The following is a 27231-nucleotide window of genomic DNA, read 5'->3' as shown; positions in this document are numbered from 1 at the left end:
GCAATCTCCCTGACTTGAGGCATTTAAAGACACCTTTATAGAGTTTACATAGAGTTTGCATATAGAGTTTACAGGACAGAGAATCAGAAAGGAATGAAGAAACTACCTGAGGCTGGGGAAAGAACCACTTAAAGGATTAGCAGGAAAAAAAAAATACCAGTGATCACACAGGGCTGGGACTAGTGCCTATTCCTACCATTCAGGGGGGAAACGCCACATAATTCACAGAGCATCAGGAAGATAATTCAGAAGGGTTTTGCCTGAATGTTGGGGAAAAATTAGTCCTAGTTTAAAGGCTGCTCTAGTCCAGTCTAAGAAAGCTTAGAATCAAGACCTTAAATAATAAAGCTGTTCCCAAGTAACTTAACTACATCCCAGGACAAAACTCAAGGATATTTCAAGAATATAAAATATATAACCAGTGGTAGTTGGTTCACGATGTTTGGTAATCCAAAAAAAATTACTGTACATTTAAAGAAGCAGAGAATATGACCCATAATTAGGATAAAAATAAATTGATAGAAACCAACTCAGAAATGTTACATATGGGGGCGCCTGGGTGGCACAGCGGTTAAGCGCCTGCCTTCGGCTCAGGGCGTGATCCCCGCGTTATGGGATCGAGCCCCACATCAGGCTCCTCTGCTGGAAGCCTGCTTCTTCCTCTCCCACTCCCCCTGCTTGTGTTCCCTCTCTCGCTGGCTGTCTCTATCTCTGTCAAATGAATAAATAAAAAAATATTTTTAAAAAATGATACATATGATAGAATTAGTAGCAAGGACATTAAAATAGTCATTTTTACTGTATCCTAATGTAAAGAAGCGAAAGAGAGGATTGACCATGTTAAATGGAGACATGGAAGATAAATGACCCAAATCGAATTTATAGAGATGAAAAATGTACTGGATGAGACAAAGTATTTTATTACTCACCATACAACAAGCAGCATGAGCATCAATTTTTACATCCGTTCCCCTTGCTCCCAACTTCACCAGGGACAATACAGAGACCCAAATAGATGTCTGCAACATGGTGAAATGTTTTATGTAAGAGAAGCAGCTTGGGGAGCCCACTGTTTTGTTGCGTTGCAACATCTACAGTTTATTTTATTTGTATATCATGTAATATTTTTATTGAAGTATAGTGGATATATAGCATTATATTAATTTCAGGTATATGACATAATGATTTGATATTTTTATATATTGCAAAATGATCACCACAATCAGTCTAGTTAACATCCATCACTACACAGTAACAGAATTTTTTTTCTTGTGATGAGAAGTTTTAAGATATACTCTTAGCAATGTTCAAATATGCAACATAGTATTATTAATTCTAATTGCCATGCTGTGCATTACATCTCCTGACTTATTTATTTTATAACTGGAAGTTTGTATCTTTTTACTTCCTTCTCCCACTTTGCTCCCCTCACCCCAGTCCCACCTCTGGCAACTACCAATCTGTTCTCCGTGTCTATGAGCTTTGGCAATCCACTGTATGCAATCCTACTTTTTGTCCTACGGAAGAATCACCTCATACTTTAAGGTTGCTTCCTACAAAGACAGTCCTGAGCAATAGCCTGGATATAGAGCTGGGTAATGGTAAAGAATACCTTTCACTCTTGGAATACTCTATAAGATGAAGAGGAGCATAGGAGTCCCATGACAGAGTATCTCCCAACAACATCCAACCTCCGTTCTACATCATCCTGGCTTCTGGCGGAAGCCATTCTCTTGGCCACTTTGATTAATTTGGCTGATAGGGGCTGTAACAAAATCCATTCCGTTTATCTCATATAGCATAGGCTACTGTCAGCAGGTCTCCCAAGCATCAGGATGAGGCCAATCTATAGCATTAACCTCAGCTATGTCTGCCAGGATTCCAGACTCGGCCAACTATGAATAAGTCTCAGAGAGGATCAACTGGTCGTATTTCAGACAGCCAGAATGTGGTCTAAGGCTAGTCTCAATCACCATTCATAGCACAACCAAGGCCACTCAGACATCAGAAGATGCATATGATTTTGTACCAGTCAGATTGAAACATGGTTATGCCAGTCTGTGTGTTTGCACACATATGCGGGGGGAATGGGGTATCCCTCTTTGTCAGCTGATGTTGATAACATCAGGCACAAAAGATACAGTGTCGGACCATGTCCACATGACTTTTTTTTGTTTGTTTTCATAGCACATGAACAAGAAAGACAAATCTGGCAGGAGTTGAGATTGCCAGCGTGATAGCAAACTGCCTCACACAAACAATATGATTGTTTTGCCAGGTTGCAGTGCTAAATCTAAAGGGAAAAGAACATTAATTGTCCCCTACATTTCCTAGGGCTTAAGATATTCCTTCTCCAGATGCTAGGGTTGTTACTCGCCTTCCATAGCCACAAAATCAGTATGTCCTATCCCTTTTCACCTTTTCCCATTTCTTCCTACAGACACACCAAAATTTTCATTTCAACAGTCAAATGTGAGACCCATTATTTTGAAAAAAAAAATTGATGGAGACACAGTATGTCCCCACCTTAGCCAGCTCAGGCAACTGCAGGAAGATTTAATGAGTAGCATATGGAACCAACTAGCCATTGTTCTTATGATTTAGGACCATGTCAGTCTAACTAGAGAATCCAGATGGCTGAACCAGAATTATGTTTGAATACCCAGACATCCTTTTGGCTGGGCTATCCCCAAGAGGGTATAACAACCATGCTGACCTGAAGCTGCTGTTGGCAGAAAGAAAGGCACATTATGCCCAGGAACGGCCAGGCAGAACTCCTGAATTTCAAAAATAGGTCTATATAACTCTTTATCCCATTCATCCTGATCATTAACGAGTAAGCAGCTAAAAGGAGATGATTCCTTTCTAGAGAAAGTCACATTCCAAAACCAAACCTCCTTTCTAAGGCATGTGGAACAGGAGAGTTAAGAGAGGTAACAGTCAGAAATTGGGGGCGCCTGGGTGGCTCGGATGGTTAAGCATCTGCCTTTGGCTCAGGTCATGATTCCAGGATCGAGCCCCACATCGAGCTCCCTGCTCGGCAGGGAGCCTGCTTCTCCCTCTCCCTCTACTGTTCCCCCTGCTTGTGCTCTCGTTGCTCTCTCTGTCAAATAAATAAATAAATAAAATCTTAAAAAGAGAGAGAGAGAGAGTCAGAAATTGTTTTGATTTTTTTTTAAGTCCATTCCATACCACTTCTATTCAACACTGTACTGGAGGGTCTAGTCAGCGCAATTAGGCAAGAAAAAGAAAAAAATGTCCAGATTTGAGAGAAAGAAGTAAAACTATCTCTATTGACATGATTTATTCCCCCATGACAGCATTTTGTACACAACAAATCCTAGGAATCCACAAAAAACTATTTGAACTAATAAGCAAGTAAAGTACAAAAATCAATTATATTTTTATACATCAGCAGTTAGTAACATGAAAATAAAATTTATAAAACAATTCCAAGTAAAATAATATCAAAAAGAGTAAAATACTTAAGAATAAATTTAATTAAAAAGTGCAAGATTTGTACACTGAAAACCAAAAAAAAAATTTGTTGAAAAATTAAAGATTTAAATAAACAGAAAGACATCCCAAGTTCAGGGATTGGAAGGTTTAATATTGTTATGGTGGCAGTAATCCCCAAATTAAGCCACAGGTTCAACTTAATCCCTATAAATTTCCAGATGTCTTTTCTTTGCATAAATTATCAAACTGATCCAGAATTTCATATAGAAATGCAAGGTACTTAAATGGCCAAAACACTCTTGAAAAGGAAGCACAAAGTTGGAGGATTCACACTTCCAGTTGCAAAACTTACTACAAAGCTATAGTAATCAAAATAGCATGATACTTGTATTAGTCATGGTTTTCCAGAGAAACAAAACCAATAGGAGATACACACACTCACACACAAAATGGAGTAGTAGTCCAATTTTCCTTTGGTAGTCAGGATCAATGACCCCAGCCAGTACAGTAACTCCCTTCTTTGATTGTTAATTCAAGACCATGAAAAGCCCAAAGTGGCTGGGTGGCAGTATTAACTTCTAGATCAATGGAATCTGTTGTGTCTCCTAGTGGAAGCATTCCTCCCCCAGGAGTTAAGACCTCTATGCCAGCAGAACATAAATTCATGGGAAAAAGAAGCAAAAATTTTGCTAGTGGGCAATAGTAATTGGTGCCACTTCCATTTCCACCCCTTGATCCCTGGACCTATGAATCCTGGCTATCAGAGAAACAGTACCATCTATTCAGAACATATACAACTTTTTGGAGAACCTTGTCACAGTCCTGTAAGATATTGCCACCTAGCTGGCATTGCAACTGAGTCTTCAAAAGGCCATTCCACATCCTATCAATCCCACTACTTTAGGATGTTAGGGAACATAAGACCAGTGAATTCTTTGAGCATGGGCCCGTTGCTGCACTTCTTTTGCTGTGAGATGAGTTCCTTGGTCAAAAGCAATGCCATGTGGAATACCATGACTATAGATAAGACATTATATAAGTCCATGAGTGGTAGTTTTGGCAGAAACACTGTGTGCCAAGAAAGTGAATCCAAATTGAGAGTGTCTATTCCAGTAAGAACAAAATGCTGTCCCTTCCATGATTGAGATGGTTTGATGTAATTAACCTGCCACCAGGTAGCTGGCTGGTCATCTCAGGGAATGGTGCCATATTTGGGATTCACTGTTAGTCTCTGCTGCCGGCAGATTGGAGACAGTGTTGGCCATAGCCAGGTTGGTCTTGGTGAGTGGAAGTCCACAGTCACTTACCTAGAAATAACAGCCAAATATCTGGCCACCCCATGGTCTAGTCAAGTTGATACAGAAATGAAAAATTATAGTATTGGCATAAAGAAAGACATATAGATTAGTGGAATAGAATTAAGCGTTCAAAAATAAATCAATTCATCCTTGGTAAATTGATTTTTGGCAAGCATGTTAACACCATTCAATGGGAAAAAGAACAGTCTTCAATAAATGCTGCCGGGACAATTAGAAAAACGCAGGCAAAATATTGAAGTCAGACCCTTACCTCACACCACATACAAAAGTTAACTCACAATGGACCATAAACCTAAGTGTAAGACCTAAAATTATAAAACTCTTAAAAGAAAACATAGAAATAAGGGACACCTGAGTGGCTCAATTGGTTAAGCATCTGCCTTTGACTCAGGTCATGATCCCAAGGTCCTGGGATTGAGCCCCACGTCACACTCCCAGCTCAGCAGGGAATCTGCTTCTCCCTCTCCTCTGTCCCTTGCCCCCCACTTGTTCTGTCTCTCTCAGTCTCTCTCTAATAAATAAAATCTTTGGGAAAAGGAAATATAGAAATAATAGGAAAACATAGGAATCTTCATGATGTTAAGTTAGGCAATGGTTTCTTAGATATGATACCAAAAGCAAAAATGAAAAGAAAACATAGATAAATAGGGTTTCATCAAAATTTAAAAATTTTGTGCTTCAGAGGCACCTGGGTGGCTCAGTCATTAAGTGTCTGCCTTCAGCTCAGGGAGTGATCCCGGTGTTCTGGGATCGAGCCCCACATCAGGCTCTTCCACTGGAAGCCTGCTTCTTCCTCTCCCACTCACCCTGCTTGTGTTCCCTCTCTCGCTGGCTGTCTCTCTCTCTCTCAAATGAATAGATAAAATCTTTTTTAAAAAAATTTAGTGCTTCAAAAGACACCACCAAGAAAGTGAAAAGATAACCCACAGAATGGGAGAAAATATTTGTAAATCATTTATCTCATAAAGATTTTTTTATCCAGAATATATAAAGAACTCTTCTAACTCAACCAAAGAAAGACAAATAACCCTATTTTAAAAGGAGCAAAGGATTGGGGCGCCTGGGTAGCTCAGTCAGTTACATGTTCCACTCTTGATTTTGGCTCAGGTCATGAGATCAAGCCCTGTGTCAGGCTCAAAGCTGATAGAACTAGAACTGATAAATTAATTCAGTAAAGTTGAGGATACAAAATCAATGTACAGAAATCCATTGCATTTCTGTACACTAATAATGAAACAGCAGAAAGAGAAATGAAGAAAACAATCCCATTTACAATTGTCAAAGAGAATAAAGTACCTAAGAATAAATTTAACCGAGGAGGTGAAAGACGTGTCCCCTGAAAACTAAGAAACACTGATGAAAGAAAACAAAGACAACACAAACAAATGGAAAGACACTCCATGCTCGTGGATTGGAAGAGCAAATACTTGTTAAAATGTCTATACTACCCAAAGCAAACTACAGACTTAATGCAATCCCTGTCAAAATACCAACAGCGTTTTTCACAAAACTAGAACAAAGAATCCTAAAGTTTGTATGGAACCTCAAAAGACCCCAAATAGCCAAATCAATCTTGAAAAAGAAAAACAAAACTGGAAGTATCACAATTTCAGGTTTCAAGTATACTACAAAGCTGTAGTAATCAAAACAGTATGGTACTGCCACAAAAACAGACGTACAAATCCGTGGAACAGAATAGAGAACCCAGAAATCAACTTTGTGTGGCCAGTTAATCTTTGACAAAGGAGACAAGAATGCGGAATGGGAAAAAGACAGTGTCCTCAACAAAGGCGTTGGGAAAACTAGACAGCTACTCACACAAAAAAAATGAAACTGGACCACTTTCTTATACCATACACAAAAATAAACTCAAAATGGATTAAAGACCTAAATGTGAGACAGGTACCATCAAAACCCTACAGGACACAGGCAATAACCTCTTTAACATCAGCCATAGCACCTTCTTACTAAATATGTCTCTTGAGGCAAGGGAAACAAAAGCAAAAATAAACTATTGGGACTTCATCAAAATAAAAAGCTCTGCACAGTGAAGGAAACAATCAGCAGAACTAAAAGGCAACCTACAGAATGAGAAAAGATATTTGCAAATGACATATCCAATAAAGGGTTAGTATCCAAAACATATAAAAAACTCAACACCTGAAAAACAAATAATCCAGTTTAAAATGGGCAGAAGACATGAATAGACATTTTTCCAAAGAAGACATGCAGATAGCTAGAAGACACATGAAAAGATACTCAACATCACTCATCAGAGAAATACAAAGCAAAACTACATGAGATATCACTTCACACCTGTCAGAATGGCTAAAATTAACAACACAGGAAACAACAGGTGTTGGCAAGGATGCGGAGAAAAGGGAACCCTATTACACTACTGGTGGAGATGCAAACTGGTGCAGCCACTCTGGAAAACAATATGGAGGTTCCTCGAAAAGTTAAAAATAGAACTATGCTATGATCTAGCAATTGCACTACTAGGTATTTACTTAAAGGATAAAAAAATACTAATTCAAAGGGATACATGCACCATGGTGTTTATAGCAGCATTATCAACAATAGCCAAATTGAGGAAAGAGCCCAAATGTCCATTGACTGATGAATGGACAAAAAAGATGTGGTGTATATATTCAATGGAATATTACTCAGCCATCAAAAAGAATGAAATCTTGGCATTTGCAACAAATGGATGGATATAGAAAGAATATTGCTAAGTGAAATAAGTCAGAGAAAGACAAATGTTATATGATTTTGCTCATATGTAGAATATAAGTAACAAAACAACAAAGAAAAAAAGAGACAACCCAAAAACAGCCTCTTAACTACAGAGACAAACTGGTGGTTGCCAGAGGGTAGGTTGGTGGAGATGGGTGAAACAGGTGAAGGGGGTTAAGAGTACACTTATTTTGACAAGCACTAGATGATGTATGGAATTGTTGAATCACTGTATTGTACATCTGAAACTAATAGAACACTGTATGTTAACTATACTGGAATTTAAAAAAATAGATATAGAGAAACAAGGCTAAATTAATGTAGAACTGTGCCACTTCCTATCACACTCTTTTACTGACATCCCCACAAAAACAGACAATGCTTGCTGCAGGGCTCTATCTTAAGCTTTTCCCTTCTACAGAGCCTCTAAGCTTCACATCACCCGGGGGGGGGTGCCATAAATTGTGACCTTGTAATTCTAATTTGTTCAAGTAAAGCCCAAATGAGGAAGGAGAAGAGAAGAGCCACAGCCTAATAACCTACAGAGTCAGCAGAAGGGCAGAACCCTCAACTGATGGAAACTTACATAGAAATTTGAAAATTGTAAGACCAATATTGAAAGTTTCCAAAGAGATTTTACTAATAAGACAAGCGAGGCCTCAGCAATCTGCCCATCTAGGGTTTAATTTCTCCACCAAGTGCTCCTTAGCCCACCCAGAATTTCTGAAAGAGGCTGAATTAAACCCTTTTCTGGCAGGATTTGTTTTTCCAGGTTAATTCCTTAGGTCAAAGTTTCATTCTATCTCCTGGGATCCATTCTGAAGTAAATTCTCATTAAATCTAGGCCCCGAGTATCCTCAGTGCAACCACTTTCTTTTCAACTTCTAACTTTGGTGTCAACCCCAATTTCAATTCCAAAACTGAGGAGAAATATCTGAAATCAAACAACAACTATAGGGAAGTTAGACATCCTTGGGGCTGCCAGAATGAATATGAAGGCACAGTCTTCGCTCGACTGAAAGCAGAAGGATGAGATGCTAAGCCAGCTGCTGGGAGCTCCCCAGGTCTTTTACAAATCTCACTGGAACACATTGCCTCTGCTGCTTAAGGAGAGGGAAGACACTCTGCTTCTGCTCCCCTTCATTACAGAGGCTGACTAAAGGGCACTGTAAGTAGGAGGGAAACACTTTTCTTCTGCTCCCTGCAGAGATCCCATCTTCTTTTCTGGGTTTAAGTTTCAAACGACCTGGGGCGCCTGGGTGGCACAGCGGTTAAGCGTCTGCCTTCAGCTCAGGGCGTGATCCCGGTGTTATGGGATTGAGCCCCACATCAGGCTCCTCCGCTATGAGCCTGCTTCTTCCTCTCCCACTCCCCCTGCTTGTGTTCCCTCTCTCGCTGGCTGTCTCTATCTCTGCCAAATAAATAAATAAAATCTTTAAAAAAAAAAAAAGTTTCAAACGACCTGAGTTGTTAGAGATCCCTCTGTAAAATAAATGCTACCCTTTACTTTTGCTTCCCTTATAAAACCTGGCCTGTTCTCCTGGTCTGCTTACTGCTGCTTTTCAGATGATGAGTCAGTTCTTCTTTTCATTGTGCATCAGTGAGAATCTTCCTGCCCATGAGATGGAATGAAGTTTGGAATAATTGTTGTAGGATGATTGGTTGTTTTCTTATTCTTGTCTTTGAAATTACAGACAAACAAGCAGCAAGCCTCTTCTGCTGTAAAGTCTGAGACGAAGTTCCTTTGGCCTCTGTTCTTTGAGGGGAAGCATATGGAGTTAGTTGGCAACTGAAATATGCTTTCAGAATGAGTGAAGCTGCTACTACTTTGGAAAGTTTAAAGAACTTGTTAGTCAAAGCAGATTACCTTCTGCTAACTAGTGGCTTCTTTTGTTTACTCTGCTTTTTCCATTTCCTAGCAGTAAAAAAAAAAAAAAAAAAAAAAAATCCTTAGAAAGAAGTACTCCAAAATCTCAACTCTGACTCCAAGTCAAATTTTAGCACTTCTTTAATGTCTTCAGAAAGTCACCAGTTTTCTGGTGTCTTTAGAAAGACACCAGAAAGTATCAGATTTCTAGTGATTGTCACAGAGCAGAATTTAGGATTTGGGATCAATCTGTCTGTGTAGAAGAGATAACCAGAAGTCCATTTATGGCAAAGCCTTTTCCTTTCTAAATGTTTGAGTTTTCAGAGTGGATGCCTGTTTTTGCACATTTTATTGGCCCAGAGGAAAGCTCAGGTTAATATTTTCAATTGTGGATGAATCTTCTCCACTTCAGCAACATTGGACATTTATTCTGCCATTTCCATTGAAGAGACACTAGGAATAGGAATGGCACGCTAGAGCCACTTTCAGTTTTCTTTGGTTATCTTGGAGGACTTTGTGGGATCAGAAGATCTTGACCCACTCCAGAAACACATGGGCATCTGTTTCAAAACTTTTTCTACTTTCTCTTGGAACTAATTCATACATAGTCTTAAGATTTGTTCAGCTCTGGGGCTCCTGGATGGCTCAGTCAATTAAGAGTCCAGCTCTTGATTTTGGCTCAGATTTCAGAGTCATAAGATTGAACCCTGTAAGGGGCTCTGTGCTCAGCATGGAATCTGCTTGAGATTCTCTCCCTCTCCGTCTCCCTTTGCCACTCCCCCTGCTTGTGCTCTCTCTAAAATAAATAAAATCTGGGGCACCTGGGTGGCACAGCGGTTAGGTGCCTGCCTTCGGCTCAGGGCGTGATCCCGGAGTTGTGGGATCGAGCCCCACATCAGGCTCCTCCGCTGTGAGCCTGCTTCTTCCTCTCCCACTCTCCCTGCTTGTGTTCCCTCTCTCGCTGGCTGTCTCTATCTCTGTCGAATAAATAAATAAAATCTTTTTTAAAAATAAAATAATAAAATAAAATCTTTTTTAAAAAAGATTTGTTCAGCTGTATTTCCTTGGTTCTGCCCTTGATCCTTTTCTGCAGAATATTTCATTTGACATCAAAGCCTCTTCCTTTCCATCTGCTGTAAAGTTGTGAGCTGTAGCAGACCATCAGCCTAGCTTCAGGCCATGCTTAGTGAGTGTGGAATTTAGAAAATCAGAAGGCAGCATGATCTGGGACAAAGAAATGGGAGAGAAGTGGTTTCTTGGAGACAAAAACAAAATCAGTGAAGTCCCCATTAAGGTCTTTGTTGAGTAATAAGCACTAAATCAGACTGAAGGGAATGATGTCAGTAGTTCAAAGTAATCATTTTAGCACCTCCTACGAGCATTTTATTCCTTGTACAATGTGGGAATGAATATCTGGGAAGCCTGGACTCTGACCCCTGTTTCAGTAGAACATGGAGACATATTTCATGCTGACAAGTAGCTGCCTGGATGATTTTTGTCTTTTTGCTTCTTAAGGAAGAACACAGCCTTAATTAAGCCTTCTCTCAAATCCTAACTCAGGGACCCTTAGGCAGATCCTGGGCCTGCCACAAGGTTCTTGATCTCTGAAGAGCAGTCCTGAAGCAGGCTGTCCACCTAAGACCAAAGCCATCCATTAGAATATTGTACAATTTGGCATCTGTTAGGCATAAAAATTAGACTAGTCAATTCAGTCACAACAGACAAATTTGTCTGTATATATAGAAACACCCCAAGAGATCAAATCGTTTTGGTATTATTAAAGAAAAAATCATTCTGATGCTTGTTAAAATACTAAGGAAAGCTTTCTTTAAGCCTATTTCAGTAGGGATATTACCATAATGGATGGAGATCAGGCTCAACTCCAAATGCAGCAAAGATAGTTGTGGATTTATAGCCAACGAGCAGAGTGAGGGTCAGTGGGTGGAAAATTACTGAAAGGAGACACAAAGGATAGGGGGAATTCTTGCTAAACTGACCTAACAGAATTCTTGCTAAAGGCAACCTTATACATCAAAGATGGGGGATGAGGAACTCAATCAGATATTAGGGGTGGGGAGATTCTCACTAAATTGACGGGATTCTTACTAAAACTATGCTAGGCAGGCCAAAGACAGGATGAGGGCCAAGATAGAGGCCTAGCTGGGAAGCCTCAGGGGAGTCTAAAGTTGGATCAGGGAGAGAGTCTTTGTCAATATCCACGAGGCTTCTTCTCTCCTTCCCCATCCTTTCCCATTCTGCTCCTTCAATCCCACCAGCTACGAAAGAGAACTCTCTATTTCCTCAGCCGGCCCTTCCCTTATACTTCCCAGTCTCCCTCATTATTGAAAAACAGAACTTGCCAGACTCTCAGAACTCCAGGTTCAACATCTCAACTAGCAGATGTGTCTCTGACCCATTTCAGTTCCTGATTGCTAGGGTCAGTTTACTCCCTGGTGAAAGAGCCAAGGCCTTCCGCACTTAGGGAAACATGCTTCCCAGCTGTGGAGAGGCATCCCTGACAGACTCACTGGCAACATTTGTAGTCCCCACCCCTGTGGGAGACTTGTCTGTAGAGGAGGAAGAGCAAGTAGCTAAGCAAACATATCACTCTCTCCTTAGCTGGAACATTTTTAATTAATCTGACAGTCAACAACTTTCACTGATGGAACACTGAATATACAGAACTGAAGGAGTTCTAAAACCAGGGCTTGAAAAGCAAGGCAAATACTGTTTTGTTTGGTTTTGTTTATTTCTACCATAGCAAGCTGGACTGGACCAGGACAGGAGGCCCCCAAACCAATGAGTTTGTACTGTTCCTCCTTTCCACGTCAGCAAATGATGCCAACCTTCTGTGACCTGAGTGAGGCAAATTTGGGACTGATGCCTCTCCATGTACTCACTATTTCTGTCCTTTGGGCTGCTCTGGGTTTCAGTTTCCCCAGCTATGATATGTAGTTTATTAAGAGGATTAAATGTACATAATGTGCCTAGAGCAGAGTCTGGCATATAGCTGGTACTCAATAAACGGAAGCGATTTTGATTCACATCCCTGCCTTTGTCACTAATTACTAAGTAGCAGTTTGAGTTGTCTTGCAGTGGAAAGAGTAGCACAGTGGAAGAAGTTCTAGTCTTGCCTCTTACTAGTTCAAGTGTCTACTTAGGGAACCCCTTTCCTACGCTGAGCCTCAGTTTCCTTCTCTGTAGAACCAGGGTGGAGTGTTTCTCACACATGGCCATACATCACAATCACCTGGAAGCTTATGAAAAATATGTCTCCCAGGCTCCATTCCTGAGATTCAGATTCAGTGGGCCTAGGAAAGGTTTGGGTTTACTTCTTGTAAAAGCTCCCCAAGAGAATGGATAAATGAATGTGGTGTATTTACAGTGAAATACTAACCAGCAAAAAAACAAAAAACAAAAAAAAAACTAGTGCATGCAACAAAGTGGATAAAACCTCAAAAATATGTTGAGCAAAAGAAGAAATAAGTCCTGCACAAAAGATTTCATTCAGTATGATTCTATTTATATTAGTACAAAAACCAGAAAAAATGATTTATGGTGGTTAGAGTAAGAATAGAGGTTACCTCCGAGGGATAAAAACAGGTATTGACTAGAAGGAGGCAAAGGGAACTTTCAGGAGTTAAAGAAGTATTCTATACCTTGGTCTGAGTAGTGGTTACATAAGTGTATATATAAGTTAAAATTCATCAAGCTGGATACTTAAAATGTGTGCATTTTACTGTATGTAAATTGTATCTTAACACAGTATTGTAGGTATGGTGGCAAAAAGCTCCCCTGATGATTCTAATACATAGCCAGGCTTAAGTTCCTTGGACAAGATCCTTAAAGTCTCTTCCAGTTCTAAGGCCCTAAGATTCTTCTATTCCCGTCTTAGCCCCCTTGCCAGGCACTTTTATCCACAAAGTAAATGGTCTCTCTTTTACATTTTTTGGTCAAGCACAAGATCGAAGATATAAAGAAAAGCCGGAGTCCTATCCTAGCACTCAGATAAGGGATACTGATAAAACCCAAGAACTGCCAAATCCCCAGCATGATAGAACAAAGGCCAAGGAAAAGACATTGAACACAATCAAATTTGACTGTAACCTGTTCTGTTGGCCTGAAGGGACCAGCAAACTAAGGATTTTCTGTTGTTGGTTTTCTTTGCTACCCATTCATTCATTCATTCATTCACCAAATATTTATTGAGTGTCTGCTGTGTGTCAGGCATTGCTTAGCAGTGCGGGCAGCAAAATGAATATGACAACAAGGTCCCTACCTTCTGGGAGTTTAATTTCTACAAGAGAAGGAAAGCCATTATGAAGATAAACATAGATAATTGCTAATTTGTAAGAGCTATGAAAGAAATGGTTGTTGGGATAGACAGAAACTGAAGAAAGGACACTTTCAGATAAAGCGGTCAAAGAAAGAGGTGATATTTGTACAAAGATCCAAAGGTTGCCAATGATTCAGCCATGTGAAGAGCTGAGGAAATCAAGTTAAGGGCCAGGGAATGAACAGTTAGGGTTAAGGGAATGACAGGTGTAAAGGTTTAGCATATTCTAGGACCAGAAAGGAGTACAATATGTCTAGAATATAGTGATTGAGCAGGAAAGTCTATCAGATGAGTCCAGAGAGCATAACTGGGCTTTGTAGGAAATTTTGATTTTATTTCAAGAACAAAGGGAAGCTGTAAAAGATTTTAAGCAGGGAGTGATGTGTGATTTGAATCATGCCTCCCTTCCCCAATCACTCTGGCTACTATTTGGGTGGAACTGGACAAGAAAGGAGGCAGGACGTCAATTAAGAGACATTCACACATGGGGCTCCTGGGTGGCTCAGTCATTAAGCATCTGCCTTCGGCTCAGGTCATGATCTCAGGGACCTGGGATCCAGCCCCACGTCCAGCTCCTTGCTCAGCTGGGGAGCCTGCTTCTCCCTCACCCACTCCCCCTGCTTGTGTTCCCTCTCTCACTGTGTTTCTCTGTCAAATAAGTAAATGGAATCTTTAAAAAAAGAGAGAGAGAGGAGACATTCACACACACACACACACACACATACATGAGACATTCACAGTTGTCTAGGGCTTGGCTTAGGGTAGATTTGGCTAGCAGTTCGGCAGGGATGCTGAACGTCTGGGACAGGGTTAACCAAAGACAGAGCAAGAACTAACTATGAGGTTGGTGAATTCCTCATGCTCTGTTGGCCTTGTCTTTCTAATGTTTCCCCCACGTGTTATGAATTAGGCTAATTAAATAATCCCTTGGAATGTTGGGCTCAGTCACCAAAGTGCCTTTCTTCAGGCCCTTTCCATCAGTCCCTTCTTTCCTTTCGGTGTCCCATCCCCACCATCTCCACCCTCAGCAAAATTTGCTCTCCTAACACCATGTCCCAAAGTTCTCTGGACCCTGCTTTCTTTGGTTCTCCTTCTCTTGCCCTTCTCAGAGGTCTGCCTAATCCTGTAACACTAACTGCCATGGGAAGGCTTCCTTCCCATGACATGCAAAAAATATTTGTTGCTTGATTGGCTATTCTAGGAGAAAGCTAAGTAGATAAAACATATTGAAACCTTCGTAGTACCCCAGAAATTACCTCACTGATGAGCCTGGGGGAACATTAAGGAATGAGCCGATAGCCCTAATGGAGCCTCCTAAGCTCAGCACAGCCAGGCACCTGTCGTGGATGCCTATCGCCTGTTGCTCAGATGGGTAAAGATGTGTTGGGTGGTAGGATCTTATGCAGCTGCTGAGCATCTCATGTGAGCAATCTAGGTAATTGCAAATAAGAGAGATTTCTCCTCTGGCTCTGACCTTCAGTATTTGGTATAGCTCATTTGGCTGAGAAAATAAAACCATAATAAAAATTGTGGGCTACCTCTCCCAGGTTTTGGCATATCAGAAACAGTGGCTGATGAACCAGAAGGGTTAAAGGCTTTGAGAACTTTCCAGGGCAGAGAAGGGTAAAAGAAATATATGCTATGAGAAAGCCCTACGTTTTGGTGACAGGGCAGTAGGTGCTAAGAGCAAGTTGTACCTTGAATTTGAAGTACAAAGGAGGAGGAAGGTCCTGCAAATTCCACAGCCTCATTGTCACAAATCAAATATAACTCTCCATCCATCTTCTTTAAATCTTTTGATGTTATGTCAAATAGTGTTGTTTTATTTCTATCATCTTTTATTTTTTATTACAAAGTAATAACATTCTTTTTTTTTTTTTAAAGATTTTATTTATTTATTCGATAGAGATAGAGACAGCCAGCGAGAGAGGGAACACAAGCAGGAGGAGTGGGAGAGGAAGAAGCAGGCCCACAGCGGAGGAGCCTGACGTGGGGGCTCGATCCCATAATGCCGGGATCACGCCCTGAGCCGAAGGCAGACGCTTAACCGCTGTGCCACCCAGGCGCCCCAATAACATTCTTTTTTTTAAAGATTTTATTTATTTATTTGAGAGAGAGAGAAGGAGGGGGAGCAGAGGGAGGGAAAGAAGCAGACTCCCCACTGAGCAGGGAGCCTGATATAGGGCTTGATTCTAAGACCCTGGGATCATGACCTGAGCTGAAGGCAGACGCTTAACCAACTGAGCCACCCGGGAGCCCCAAAGTAATAACATTCTTGAAAAGGAAATTCAAATACAGAAGTACATGAAGAAGTGCATGTCTCTACCTCACTCCCCCTCCTGATTCCACTCCTAAGAAATATTCATTATTGGGGTGCCTGGGTGGCTCAGTTGTTAAGTGTCTGCCTTCGGCTCAGGGTGTGATCCCGGCGTTCTGGGATTGAGCCCCACATTGGGTTCCTCCGCTGGGAGCCTGCTTCTTCCTCTCCCACTCCCCCTGCTTGTGTTCCCTCTCTTGCTGGCTGTCTGTCAAATAAATAAATAAAATCTTTAAAAAAAGTATTCATTATTAAAATTTTAATGTGTATCCTTCCACTCTTTTTTTTTTTTTGCATATGTAAGCATATTTACATTTGAGGGAGTTTTGATATTGGTCCACAAATGGAACCATAGTGTTTATATTCTTTGGTTTGTTTCATTATTATATTTCTTTATTTTATACCAGTACAGGAATGATATGCCGCTTCCAACAAGCACACTTTCCCAAGTATAGAACTCAATTATTGCCTGAACAGAAAAAAAAAAAAATGACAGTATCCTCTGTTCTCATGTGCCTGTGGTTCTGGATGAGCCCCACTCCGGTTGCAAAGAAGGGGTTCTGAGCTCTTTAGGGACCAGAGACCCCCTTATAGTTCCAGAGAAAGCTACGGGCCTTCTCCCCAGTAAAAATGCACATATAGGCAAAGGTTTGCAGACAATTTCAAGGTTACGAGTCCCTCCTGCTTTAATTTCCCTTTCTTCCCAAGTATACGTTTTGTTCAAAAAGATTGATCAGGGTAGAGTCCGCCTCGAGCATCACTGGCCTGTATGAGATGCTCCTCCATGTTAGGCCTCTACAATACACTACTTTGCCTCTAGCCACTTTTTTCCTCCACAGGCATGAGCTTCACCCAGAACCCCATGTCCCTGGCAATTAGTGCTTGGCCAGACTGGTAGAAGCCACTATTTCAACCAAAAGAGCCCAGTCAGTCACCTTCCCAGCAATACCAATTTGCTGGCTTCCCAGACACCCTAGGTCCCCTCACTGATGCCACAAGCAAAACCCAAGGTTGGGAAATTATAATCCTTTCCTTTGCTTTGGGGACCCTAAAGGATTAAGATATCGGGCTTTCCCCAGTCCCATAGCTAAGGGGATGTCTGCAGTGCACAGGGAGTGTGCACTCTATACTGATATACCGTCTATCATTTTATCATACTCAGAGATGATCTGGATACTGTTGTCTCCCATAGTCCCTCAGTTAGAGCCCTTACACATTAGCACCTGTGTGCTCAGGTAACACACATATGTAAACATGTGCACACACACATCGGCAAGACTCCTGAGATACACAGCTAGTTGCATCTAGCCATGACTTTCCATGCCCTCTTTTCCAGGGTTTAGTCAGATTCAGTCACATTCATGCATTTGCAAATCCCTTAACTGTTAAGGATATACAAGTGGCCTTAACAAAATCTTTGTACAACTGTTTAACCTGCTCCAAAGTCCAGGAAGCAAGAATCAGAAATCACTGATTCATAGGATTTTAGAATAGAAAGGTCTTAAGATTCTTTCATTCATTAAACAAATCTTTATTAAGTTTCAACTCTGTGCCTCATAATGTGTACTAAGTCATGTAGTCCTATCCTCTCTTTTTACAGAAGAGAAAGCAGAGGCCCAGATGGGCCAGGGTTGCATAGTCACTTAAATGGCAGGTACATCCAGGTGACCTAACTCCCCTTTCTGGATTCTTTATATCCACCATGCTGAACAGAAACTCATCTTAAATCCTAAGCAGTAACTTAAACCAGATGACGAATTTACGAGAAGGAATTATCTCCAGTGACACCACAGATCAAAGAACAGTCTTCACCATGACAGAATGGAAGGACAAATTATTCTTGAGAAACACAACTGCACAGGTAATCATTGCTATCAGCATTATTATCTGTATTAATTAGCAGGGAGTGTGTGTCCCATGTTGAGTAGTAACAATGAGGGTTTATACAGATCCATAATCCTTTATCTGAAATTACAAAATCCCAAAAGTCTGAAAACTGTCAGAGTTCTTTATTCTTTTGGCAGCAAAACCTGACCTTTCCTGAAGTCTCTTGGCAACAAAACCTATCTTCAATTGATGCAAATCAATTCATAGTCTTTGTTTATCTTGTTTATTATGAATATTCTCACATTTTTGCTGCAGGAGTATAAAAATTCTTATTATGGGTGCTCCCAGACCCCTTGTATGTGGTTTAATGTAGTATATAGATGATATTAGCTTTCTAAAATCCACAAAATTCTGAATTCTAAAAAAAGAAAAAAGAAAAAAAATCTGACCCTGAGGGTGATAATACAACTAGGCATTACGGGCCTGTATTACATTTAGAATATACATATCCCTCTCCAGGATTGGTGCAAGGAGTACTCACTCTTTACCCTCTCCCAACACACAAATAAGATTAATTCCACTGAGATTTCACCCTTCTCAAACTCGATTTAGTTATGTAGTCCCACTAAATTACTTAGGTTCTAAGAAATTGTATTTTATTAATTGTAGTTTATTAGGCTGGGAGGAGTAGGCTAGAAATTGCCAGGCTGCTGTAAGGGGAGCCCAGGAGTGGGCAGGACCAGCATGAGCAGATTGTTTTTATTCTCTTCTCACCCGCCGTGCTTTACGGCAGAGCAGACAGAACTTTGCAAAAGCAGCCGCAGTTCTTTCCCAGACTGGAGAGAACAATGCGCAGAGCAGGGAAGGAGTGGGGATCCCACACGCAGAGAAGGTGAGGACGCTACTGCAGCTTTGAGCCCTGATTAAGCCAAACGGAGGAGTCATGGGAAGAAATCCACTCTGGGATCTGCCTGCTTCATCAAAATCCAGCTAGCAATAAGTCAGTAAATGCAGTAAGCCCACGTCAACAGGTCCATCCTTCTCACACAAACCAGACCTGCATCATTCCCTCTGGCCGTGGGAATACAGCATATGCAACAACATACACTCTTGTCTGAAGATGCCATTTATCACTGCCCTTTCTCAGAGTCTTATGAGCTTTATCCTCTGCACCTTAGTAAAACCTCTGCCACTGTGAGGCACTACGAGGGACCACTCAACAACTCTGCCAGGCCTAGGGTCTCCTGGGGCCACTGACTTTAAAAAAAAAACAACAAAAACCATCACCTCACCCTCTGGATGACAGAGACCAACTGCAATGCATTCCTTTTCCCTTTGCTTCAGTCTCCCTCCTTTCCTTGTCTCTCTTCCTCTCCCTATCTTTCTTCTTCCTTCATCAGCTCCCTTTTTCTGTCCTAAGCCTTGGTAGTCCTCCAACTCCACTGGGACACTTACAAAATGGAGTCAGAGCACCAGCCCAAAGAAACATAAGGAAAGCAAGAGGGCACATCCTCTTGCCAGACCCCTGGCCCACCAGCCTGACTGCCTTCTCTGTCCCACTCAGGCCTCCAGGATGAATATCTTCCGCCTACTCCTGACCACCCTGCTGGTCTCCCTGTGCTTCCTCACTGCCTACAGCCACCTGGCACCTGAGGAAAAGCCCAGGGATGACAAGAGCCTAAGGAGCAACTCCTCCGTGAACCTGTTGGGTTTCCCTTCTGTCTCTATTGTAGGTAAGTAGTCTGTCTTGGTGCCTCGTCTCTGGATTCTGGACCGCAAGAGGAGGCTACAGGATTTATTGACACGTCAGAGCTCCTTTGTGCTTATTCTTCAAAGTAATCCTAGAAGAACAAAGCATTCCTTGACTCATATGGTTTTTAAAAGCCCTGCATACCACAAATCTAATATGCAGCTTTCCATGTTAGAAGCCCTGAGAACCCCTGAAGTCAAGACACTATGAATTTGGCTTAACTTAGCATTTCTGAAACTTATTGAATCACAGAACTGTCAACAGTAAAAATGGTAGAAAATGCTGCAGACTATAACCAAGTAGGGGATGAACTAGTCCTTTCAGGGTTAAGAATTGAGAAAGACTGCTCAGGGGAAGATATCAGGAACATTACAGCCTGGCATTGAACATCTTCTAGTTCAACTTCATCTGATAAAAATAATAGTAACATATACACTCCTTGTGTGCTAGGCACTGGAAAGTGAGTACTATTTTTATTCCTATTCACTGTTGAGGACGTTGAGGCTTAGCAAAGTTAAGTCACTAACATGAGATCACACAGTTCTTAACTGGCAGAGCCAGAATTTAAACCCAGGTGTTTAATTCCAGAACCCAAGTTGTAAACTAATGTCCCTCACTGCCTTGCCTCTCACTAGGAAGAGAGAATATTCTAGATGTATCAGGGAAGTAAGTATCACCTTTGATCACCTTTGGTGTGCCAGACTTCTCACTTTATAAACATACCTTTTTCATCCTCAAGACAACCCTGCAAGGTGGATATTATAGTCCTATTTACAGATAAGAAAACTGGATCTTAAGGAGATTAAGTAGGTTGCCTAAGGAAACAGAGCTGTTAAATGGCAGAGTCAAGATTCAAATCAGGTGTGCCTGGCTCCATAGCTCTGAGAAATGAAAAATCGGAATACAGGAAGCATAGGTCCATCCATGTACATGACACTGAGTCCATTTTTCAGAGCCTTCCTGGATTTCCTCTTTGCCTTCCCTCAGAGGACACTTTTCTTTCAGTCCCTGGCTCCAGGTCAGCAGCCAGGCTAACAAGAACCTGTTGGCCTCAGTTTCAAGTTGTTCTTCAACCAGCCAACCCTTCTTCTTCCCTACCCTGAGACTTCCTGGAGCCCCCTCCAGTTCCTCCCACTTTACTGCAGCTCATGGCCTCCAGAAACATCTGACTTTTCTCCTTCTGTCTCTCTTTGAAGCGCTGAACAAGAAATCCAAAAAGATCAGCAGAAAAGAGGCGGAAAAGAAGAGATCTTCCAAGGTAGGACTGGGAGTTCTCACTGGGGTGGGACCGGGCTTAAAAGGGAATTCTAGCTAGGAACTAAATGAAAAATTTTCCATCCTTACATGACAAAAGAAGATGAAAGCTATCTAAAGGCTTCCTGGCCTCAAGCCCTGAATCAGACCCCCCACAGAAGCCCAGAGAGCTAAGGTCCACTAAGCAAAATAGCTTACCTGCTAAAAAGCATCTTGTTATTCAAGCTAGCCCTCTGACTGAAATGTCACCATCACTCATTCTTTTGAATGAATGCACTGTTTCCTAAGGCTCAGTTATATCAGAACCACTTCCCACAATTTTTTTTTTTAAAGCTTTTATGTTTAAGTAATCTCTACACCCAGCGTGGGGCCTGAACTCACAGCCCTGAGATCAAGAGTCGCATGCTCCACTGACTGAGCCAGCCAAGGGCCCCCCAAAATTTTTGCCATAACTGAGTTTCACTTATTTACTTAATATATTTGTTTAAAATTAAAACTTAAGGGACGCCTGGGTGGCTGAGCCGGTTGAGTGTCTGCCTTCTGCTGGGGTTGTGGTCCTGGGATCCTGGGATGGAGTTCCACGTGGGGCTCCTTGCTCAGCGGGGAGCCTGCTTCTCTCTCTGCCTGCCCAATCCCCCTGCTTCTTCCTCTCCCTCCCCCCACTTGCGCTGTCTCTTTCACTCTCTCAAATAAATAAATAAAATCTTTTTAAAAATTAAATTAAACTAAAACTTAAAAAATATATAACTGTGATAGAAAATCAATATTACTTGCCATAAATATAAGGTAGCCACAAAAATAAGTATAAAGAAAATAAAACATTGTTAGTGGATTTTAGCTGATGGTGTTGCCTGCCAAATTCTCTAAAGCTGAGGCTTGTTCTCTGTGTTAAAAGTCAGATTAGAAAGTGTTGGGAAAGGGCGCCTGGGTGGCTCAGTCAATTAAGCTTAAGTGTCTGCCTTCTGCTCAGGTCCTAATCCTGGTCCTGATCCCAGAGTCCCAAATCAAGCCCCACATCCTGGGGACAGGCTCCCTGCTCAGTGGGGGGTCTGCTTCTCCCTCTCCCTCTGCCATTCCCCCTGCTTATGCTCTCTCACTTTCTGTCAAATAAATTAATAACATCTTAAGAATGGGGTGCCTGGGTGGCTCAGTCGTTAAGCGTCTGCCTTCGGCTCAGAGCATGATCCCAGCGTTCTGGGATCGAGCCCCACATTGGGCTCCTCCACTGGGAGCCTGCTTCTTCCCCTTCCACTCCCCCTGCTTGTGTTCCCTCTCTCGCTGGCTGTCTCTATCTCTGTCAAATAAATAAATAAATAAAATCTTTTTAAAAAATAAATAAAATCTTAAGAAAAGAAGGAAGGGAAGGAAGGAAAGGAAGGAAGGATGGAAGTGTTGGGAAAGCATAAATGATACATTGGCACCAAACGGAGCCGTTAAAGTTGAAAGAGATTGAAAAAAAGAATCTTTCTCACTATGTGATTTAACATCATTTAATACTCGTGTACCACCTAAAATCATACTACCATGGCACAGGTTCCCACACTGTGGGAAATACTGGATTAAGGCATTGTTGAAATGCACACATTATTCCTGTCTTAGACCTGGCACTGTGATCTTGAGAAAGTCCCTGCTCCTCCCTAGACCTTCTGTAAACAAGCAGATCAGATGATTGACATATAAGAATACATAATTAATAAATATATTTGCATGCTAGGTATGGGGACTACAGAAGTGAACAAGAGAGATGTATCCCCACTATTGTGGAATTTACATTCCTGTGGGGAAAATAGACAAACAGCAAGTAAGCCAATAAATAGGTAAAATAAATTCAGATAATGATAAACACTATAAAGGAATTAAAGTATGGCAATTAAAGTGAAAGGAAGAGTGGTCTCAGAAGCCCTCCCCAAGGAAGCAGCACTTACATACTGAAAAATTCAGTAATCTCAAGCAGCAAGTCCCAACAGAAATACAATGTGAAGAGCACCTGGGTGGCTCAGCTTGTTAAGTGTCTGCCTTCGGCTTAGGTCATGATCCCAGGGTCCCAGGATCAGCCCCACACTGGGCTTCCTGCTCAGTGGGGAGCTTGCTTCTCTCTCTCCCTCTGCTACACCCCGTTTGTGGTCTCTCTCTTCCATATAAATAAATAAAATCTTTAGAAAAAAATTAAAAAATACAGTGTGAGAGCTACATATATAAACTTAAATTTCCTAGTAGCCACATTTAAAACAAGTAAAAAGAAGTACGTGTAATTAACTTTAGTAATATTTTATTTAACCCAATATATCCAAAATATTATCATTTTGATATGTGACCAGTATAAAAAGAAAGATATTTTACAATATGTGTGTGTGCTAGGTCTGAAACCTGGTGGTGCGTTCACAGTACATCTCAATTCTTATGCTAATTTTTAATAAAGTCAACTGTAGTGCTAACAAAAAAAAATGTTTAAAGAAAAATTTTTACACTGCTTCTATTTACAAATGTAAATTAAAATTAAATAAAATTTGAAGATTCATTTCTTCAGTTGCACTAGACACATTTCAAGTATATGGCTAATGGCTACCTGGATTGAACAGCACAGCAAAGAATGGTTTCAGCAAAGTGGGTAACCAGTTCAGAAGCCCTGCAGCAGGAACTCATTTTCTGTGTTCGTCAGGTGCACGGAAAGAAGGCAGTGTGGCAACAACAGCTCAGCTCAGAGGGGTGGGCGAAGCCAAACCTGAGGGCCTCAAGAGCCAAAGTGAAGTTTATGGTTTATTCTTAAAGCTCAAAGAAAAGCCACCGGGGGTTTTAAGCCAGAGTGGAGTGATTGCCATCATAGGTCTTCAGAGAGGCCCCTTTGGTGCAACGGAGGCTGGACTGTAAGTGGGGCAGAGCAGCAGACCAAAGATAGTGGGCCTGGCCTAGGATGGCGAGGTGATGAAGTGGGTGGATCCGGATTTAATGTGAAGGCAGGACTGACGAGAGATTGGGGACACACTGGAAGGGGGAAGACACAGAGGTGGTTAAAATTCTAGAACTGAGTGGGATCCCTCGGGAGAACAGTGGGCCAAGCCCAGCCAGGTAAGTAAATGTTAATGGGTTTGGAGGCGGAGGTGGGGGGGGGGTTGGATGACTGGGGGAGACAGGGACCCGTGGGGCTCCCTGTGGGCATGAAGTCCAGGAGACAGTGGGACAGCAGGTGCAGGTGCTTGGTCTGGGGCCTCCACTGCCCAAGGAGTTCCCAGGCAAACGTGAGGACGGGTGGGGTGGGCATGACCGGCTTGGGCAGCCCCGGCGTTTCCCCGCAGAAAAAGCCTTCCATGAAGAACGTGGCTCGGCCCCGGCCCCCGCCACCCACCCCCTGCGTGGCCACTCGTGACAGCTGCAAGCCGCCGGCACCCGCCTGCTGCGACCCCTGTGCCTCCTGCCAGTGCCGCTTCTTCCGCAGCGCCTGCTCCTGCCGCGTGCTTCGTCCCGTCTGCTGAGCGCCCCCAGCCGCCTCCAGGGTGCGGGTGATTTCTAATAGGACCCAGCCAGGCCAGAGTTACTTAGGTTGGGGCGGAGTTCCCGGGAGGCGGGACTTCCAGAAGTCTTGGCTTGGGCAGGGCTAAAACCCAAATATATGTAGGCTGCTCCGAGGTATGTGGCTGTTTCTTTAAAGGACCCCAAAGATCCTTTCCGTTCCTCCTGGCCCCTTCACCGCGGAAGACCGGTGGACTGCGCTGGCTCTATCTCCTGGGCCTGGGAAACCCGATTTCCCCGGCCCTGCGGCTGCCCTCACCTTAAGCGCGTCTCTGCTTCCCTGCCCGAGACCGATGTTACTCCCTACCTTTAAACCTGGGAACACACGAAGCTGCCGGTCAGCAGCTGGCTATGAAGGCTCACACGAGCGGTGTCTTTCCACAACGTCAGCTTTTTCAGTTATAAGGCAAGGTTAACAATTATAAAGCAGGTTCAGTATTCTAAACGCAGTAACATTCACCGCGTGTTTAACTTGTTTTCTTAAAGGTCACACAAAGCAAAGCACAAGTCACACAACAAAAAATATAGAACAGAGGACAGGAAATTAACAGTCCAAAGGTGAAAATCTGTGAGGGAGCAGTTGAGATAAGGCCGCACTCGGGTCAGGGTCAGCTCTTGGCACGTAATTGCTTGTTATGTTCAAGCATAACACAACAAGAAAGATCTCTGTTCTTTTGGACAGCAATCAGGCAGCCTCAGCAGCAGCTGCCTTTTTGAAGTGATAAGACATAGAGGTCAGTGTCTGAGGAGTCTGACGGTTTGCTGCAAATATCCTTTCTTTTAAAGGGATTTAATCAGTCTTGAGCCTTTGCAGACTTCCTCTGTTTCCATTGGTTATCGCTTCTGAGTGTGTCAAAAGCTGGTGCTGGTCTCAGGGATATCTGGTCTTAGCTGCAATGCCCTTAGCTGCTTGCATCATTGCTTGACACAGGCTCCTGCTTGACATGAGTGACTCCATCTTACTCTCTGCATTCTACCCCGAGATTCCTCATGACAAATCTGTGAGGGTATGCAGGAATCAAATACGTCTTAAACTAGGTCAGCAGTACTAGTTTGCTAACCTGGAAGAAGGTAAATCCAAATCATTCAATTGTGTTTTCAATGAGAATCAAACAAAATCAAATAAATCTCAAATCATATGAAATGTCAATTGACCTAAAACAAAGATCACATCAAATCCAAACAAGTTAGATACATTAAATTGAATCAAAGCAAAATTAAGTAAGGATTAAATTTAAAAACTCTAACGCAAAGTCACATCTAAGAATTAAGTCAAAAAGAAGAAAAACTAAATCTAAACTTTATTAAGTTAAGTTAACAAGTCTACAAAGCAGTCAAATAAATGAAATAAGAATCAAATTGCCAACTCTAGGCAGATAAAAGTACAAAAATACGTATGGAATCTTCAACATAGGCTCTTGGCACATCTAGAAAAGAACGATGAGGGTATGGTTAATCAGTCTTTTTGTGATTTTTCCTACTTAAGCTTGAGGGTGCATAACACGTCAATAGCATGTTTAATAAGATATATAACAAAAATAATAGCTAAAACAATAGAAGGATTTTCCTAATGGATTGCAAAACGTGTAGAGAGAGATAATTACTTTAAGTATTTTAAAGGATTATGGTCAGACCATGAACCAGAACAAATCATGTGTTTGAAGGGTTTTGTTAACAACTCTAGAAAGGAGTTGTTAGGAAAATTTATTATATAAGTTTTGTATATTTTTGTTCAATGCAACTAAGTTGGTGTCAATGACTGCCGAAGCTGCTTGAATGGCCTGTGTAGCATGCTCAAAGTGGGTTAGCTTGTTGGTCAAGGTTTTATGGGTTGCTTTGAGCCCTTCTAAGTTTTCACCTAAAAGTTTATCAATTTTGTTAATTTTTCACCCAAGGTATTTCTGTTACTTTAGTATAAGATGTTTTAAAAATTTTATATTAATATTCTGAGACAAAGGTACCCATTTTGGTAACATTACTAAATGTTACAATAATAGCATACAATCTTTTAACACACTCATTGTCTGTGGCTATGATAGTATCATTCATTCTACTATGATTAAAGAACATGACCTCTGAGGGGCACCTGGGTGGCTCAGTCGGATGGGCAGCTGACTCTTGATTTCAGCTCAGGTCATGATCTCAGGGTCCTGGGATAGATCCCCAGTTGGCCTCCATACTCAGTGGGGTGTCTGCTTGAGGATTCTCTCTCTTCCTCTCCCTCTGCCCCTCTCCCTGCTCACATGCTCTCACTCTCTCAAATAAATAAATCTTTAAAAAAAAAGTACACGACTCTTAAGAAGTTATTAGTACAAGTTATCCAGTTAAAGTGTCCCATGGGGCGCCTGGGTGGCACAGCGGTTAAGCGTCTGCCTTCGGCTCAGGGCGTGATCCCGGCGTTACGGGATCAAGCCCCACATCAGGCTCCTCCGCTATGAGCCTGCTTCTTCCTCTCCCACTCCCCCTGCTTGTGTTCCCTCTCTCGCTGGCTGTCTCTATCTCTGTCGAATAAATAAATAAAATCTTTAAAAAAAAAAAAAATAAAAAAATAAAGTGTCCCATGTCCAAAAGTAAATTTTCAATGGATGTTCTTGTTAAAGAAAAAGATTAGCATTGATTTCCAGTTCATGGCAGGTATAATATGTGTTATTAGACCATTGAAATACCATCTCTTTGGATAGTAAATATCATTAATCCATGAGGGTGTACGTGTTGCCAGTAGTGCTGTACTATAATGTATTTGTTGTGGTACAGCATATGTATCATATGCTAATAAGCTCTGACCCCCTAAAAATCTTAACAATGAAAGTTTACATTGTCCTGTATTGTCACAACCTGATGGTCTGGAGGTATCTAATT

The 27231-nt window shown here is 41.8% G+C and overlaps 1 protein-coding gene and 1 pseudogene across 13 annotated transcripts in view; one reads left to right on the top strand and one right to left on the bottom strand.

Moving 5' to 3' along the window:
• LOC100467905 overlaps window positions 1-17224 on the bottom strand; it is a 31948-nt pseudogene extending 14724 nt beyond the window's left edge.
• ASIP (agouti signaling protein) overlaps window positions 1-26490 on the top strand; it is a 109110-nt gene extending 82620 nt beyond the window's left edge. For 8 of the 13 annotated variants that reach the window (XM_034640179.1, XM_034640178.1, XM_034640180.1 and 5 more), the window contains 3 exons: window positions 19426-19594; window positions 20808-20869; window positions 24159-26490. In XM_034640179.1, coding sequence (XP_034496070.1) covers window positions 19426-19594; window positions 20808-20869; window positions 24159-24335 — 408 coding nt within the window. In that variant the 3' untranslated portion in view covers window positions 24336-26490. Of the gene's footprint in view, window positions 1-17747; window positions 17896-19425; window positions 19595-20807; window positions 20870-24158 lie in introns of all 13 variants that reach the window. The other 5 variants (XM_034640172.1, XM_034640173.1, XM_034640170.1 and 2 more) reach the window with 3 other exon arrangements.
• Window positions 26491-27231: the final 741 nt, after the last annotated feature.

Source organism: Ailuropoda melanoleuca, chromosome 13 (genome assembly GCF_002007445.2).
Source record: "Ailuropoda melanoleuca isolate Jingjing chromosome 13, ASM200744v2, whole genome shotgun sequence".
NCBI lineage: Eukaryota > Metazoa > Chordata > Mammalia > Carnivora > Ursidae > Ailuropoda > Ailuropoda melanoleuca.
This window is presented reverse-complemented; position numbering and strand designations above follow the sequence as displayed.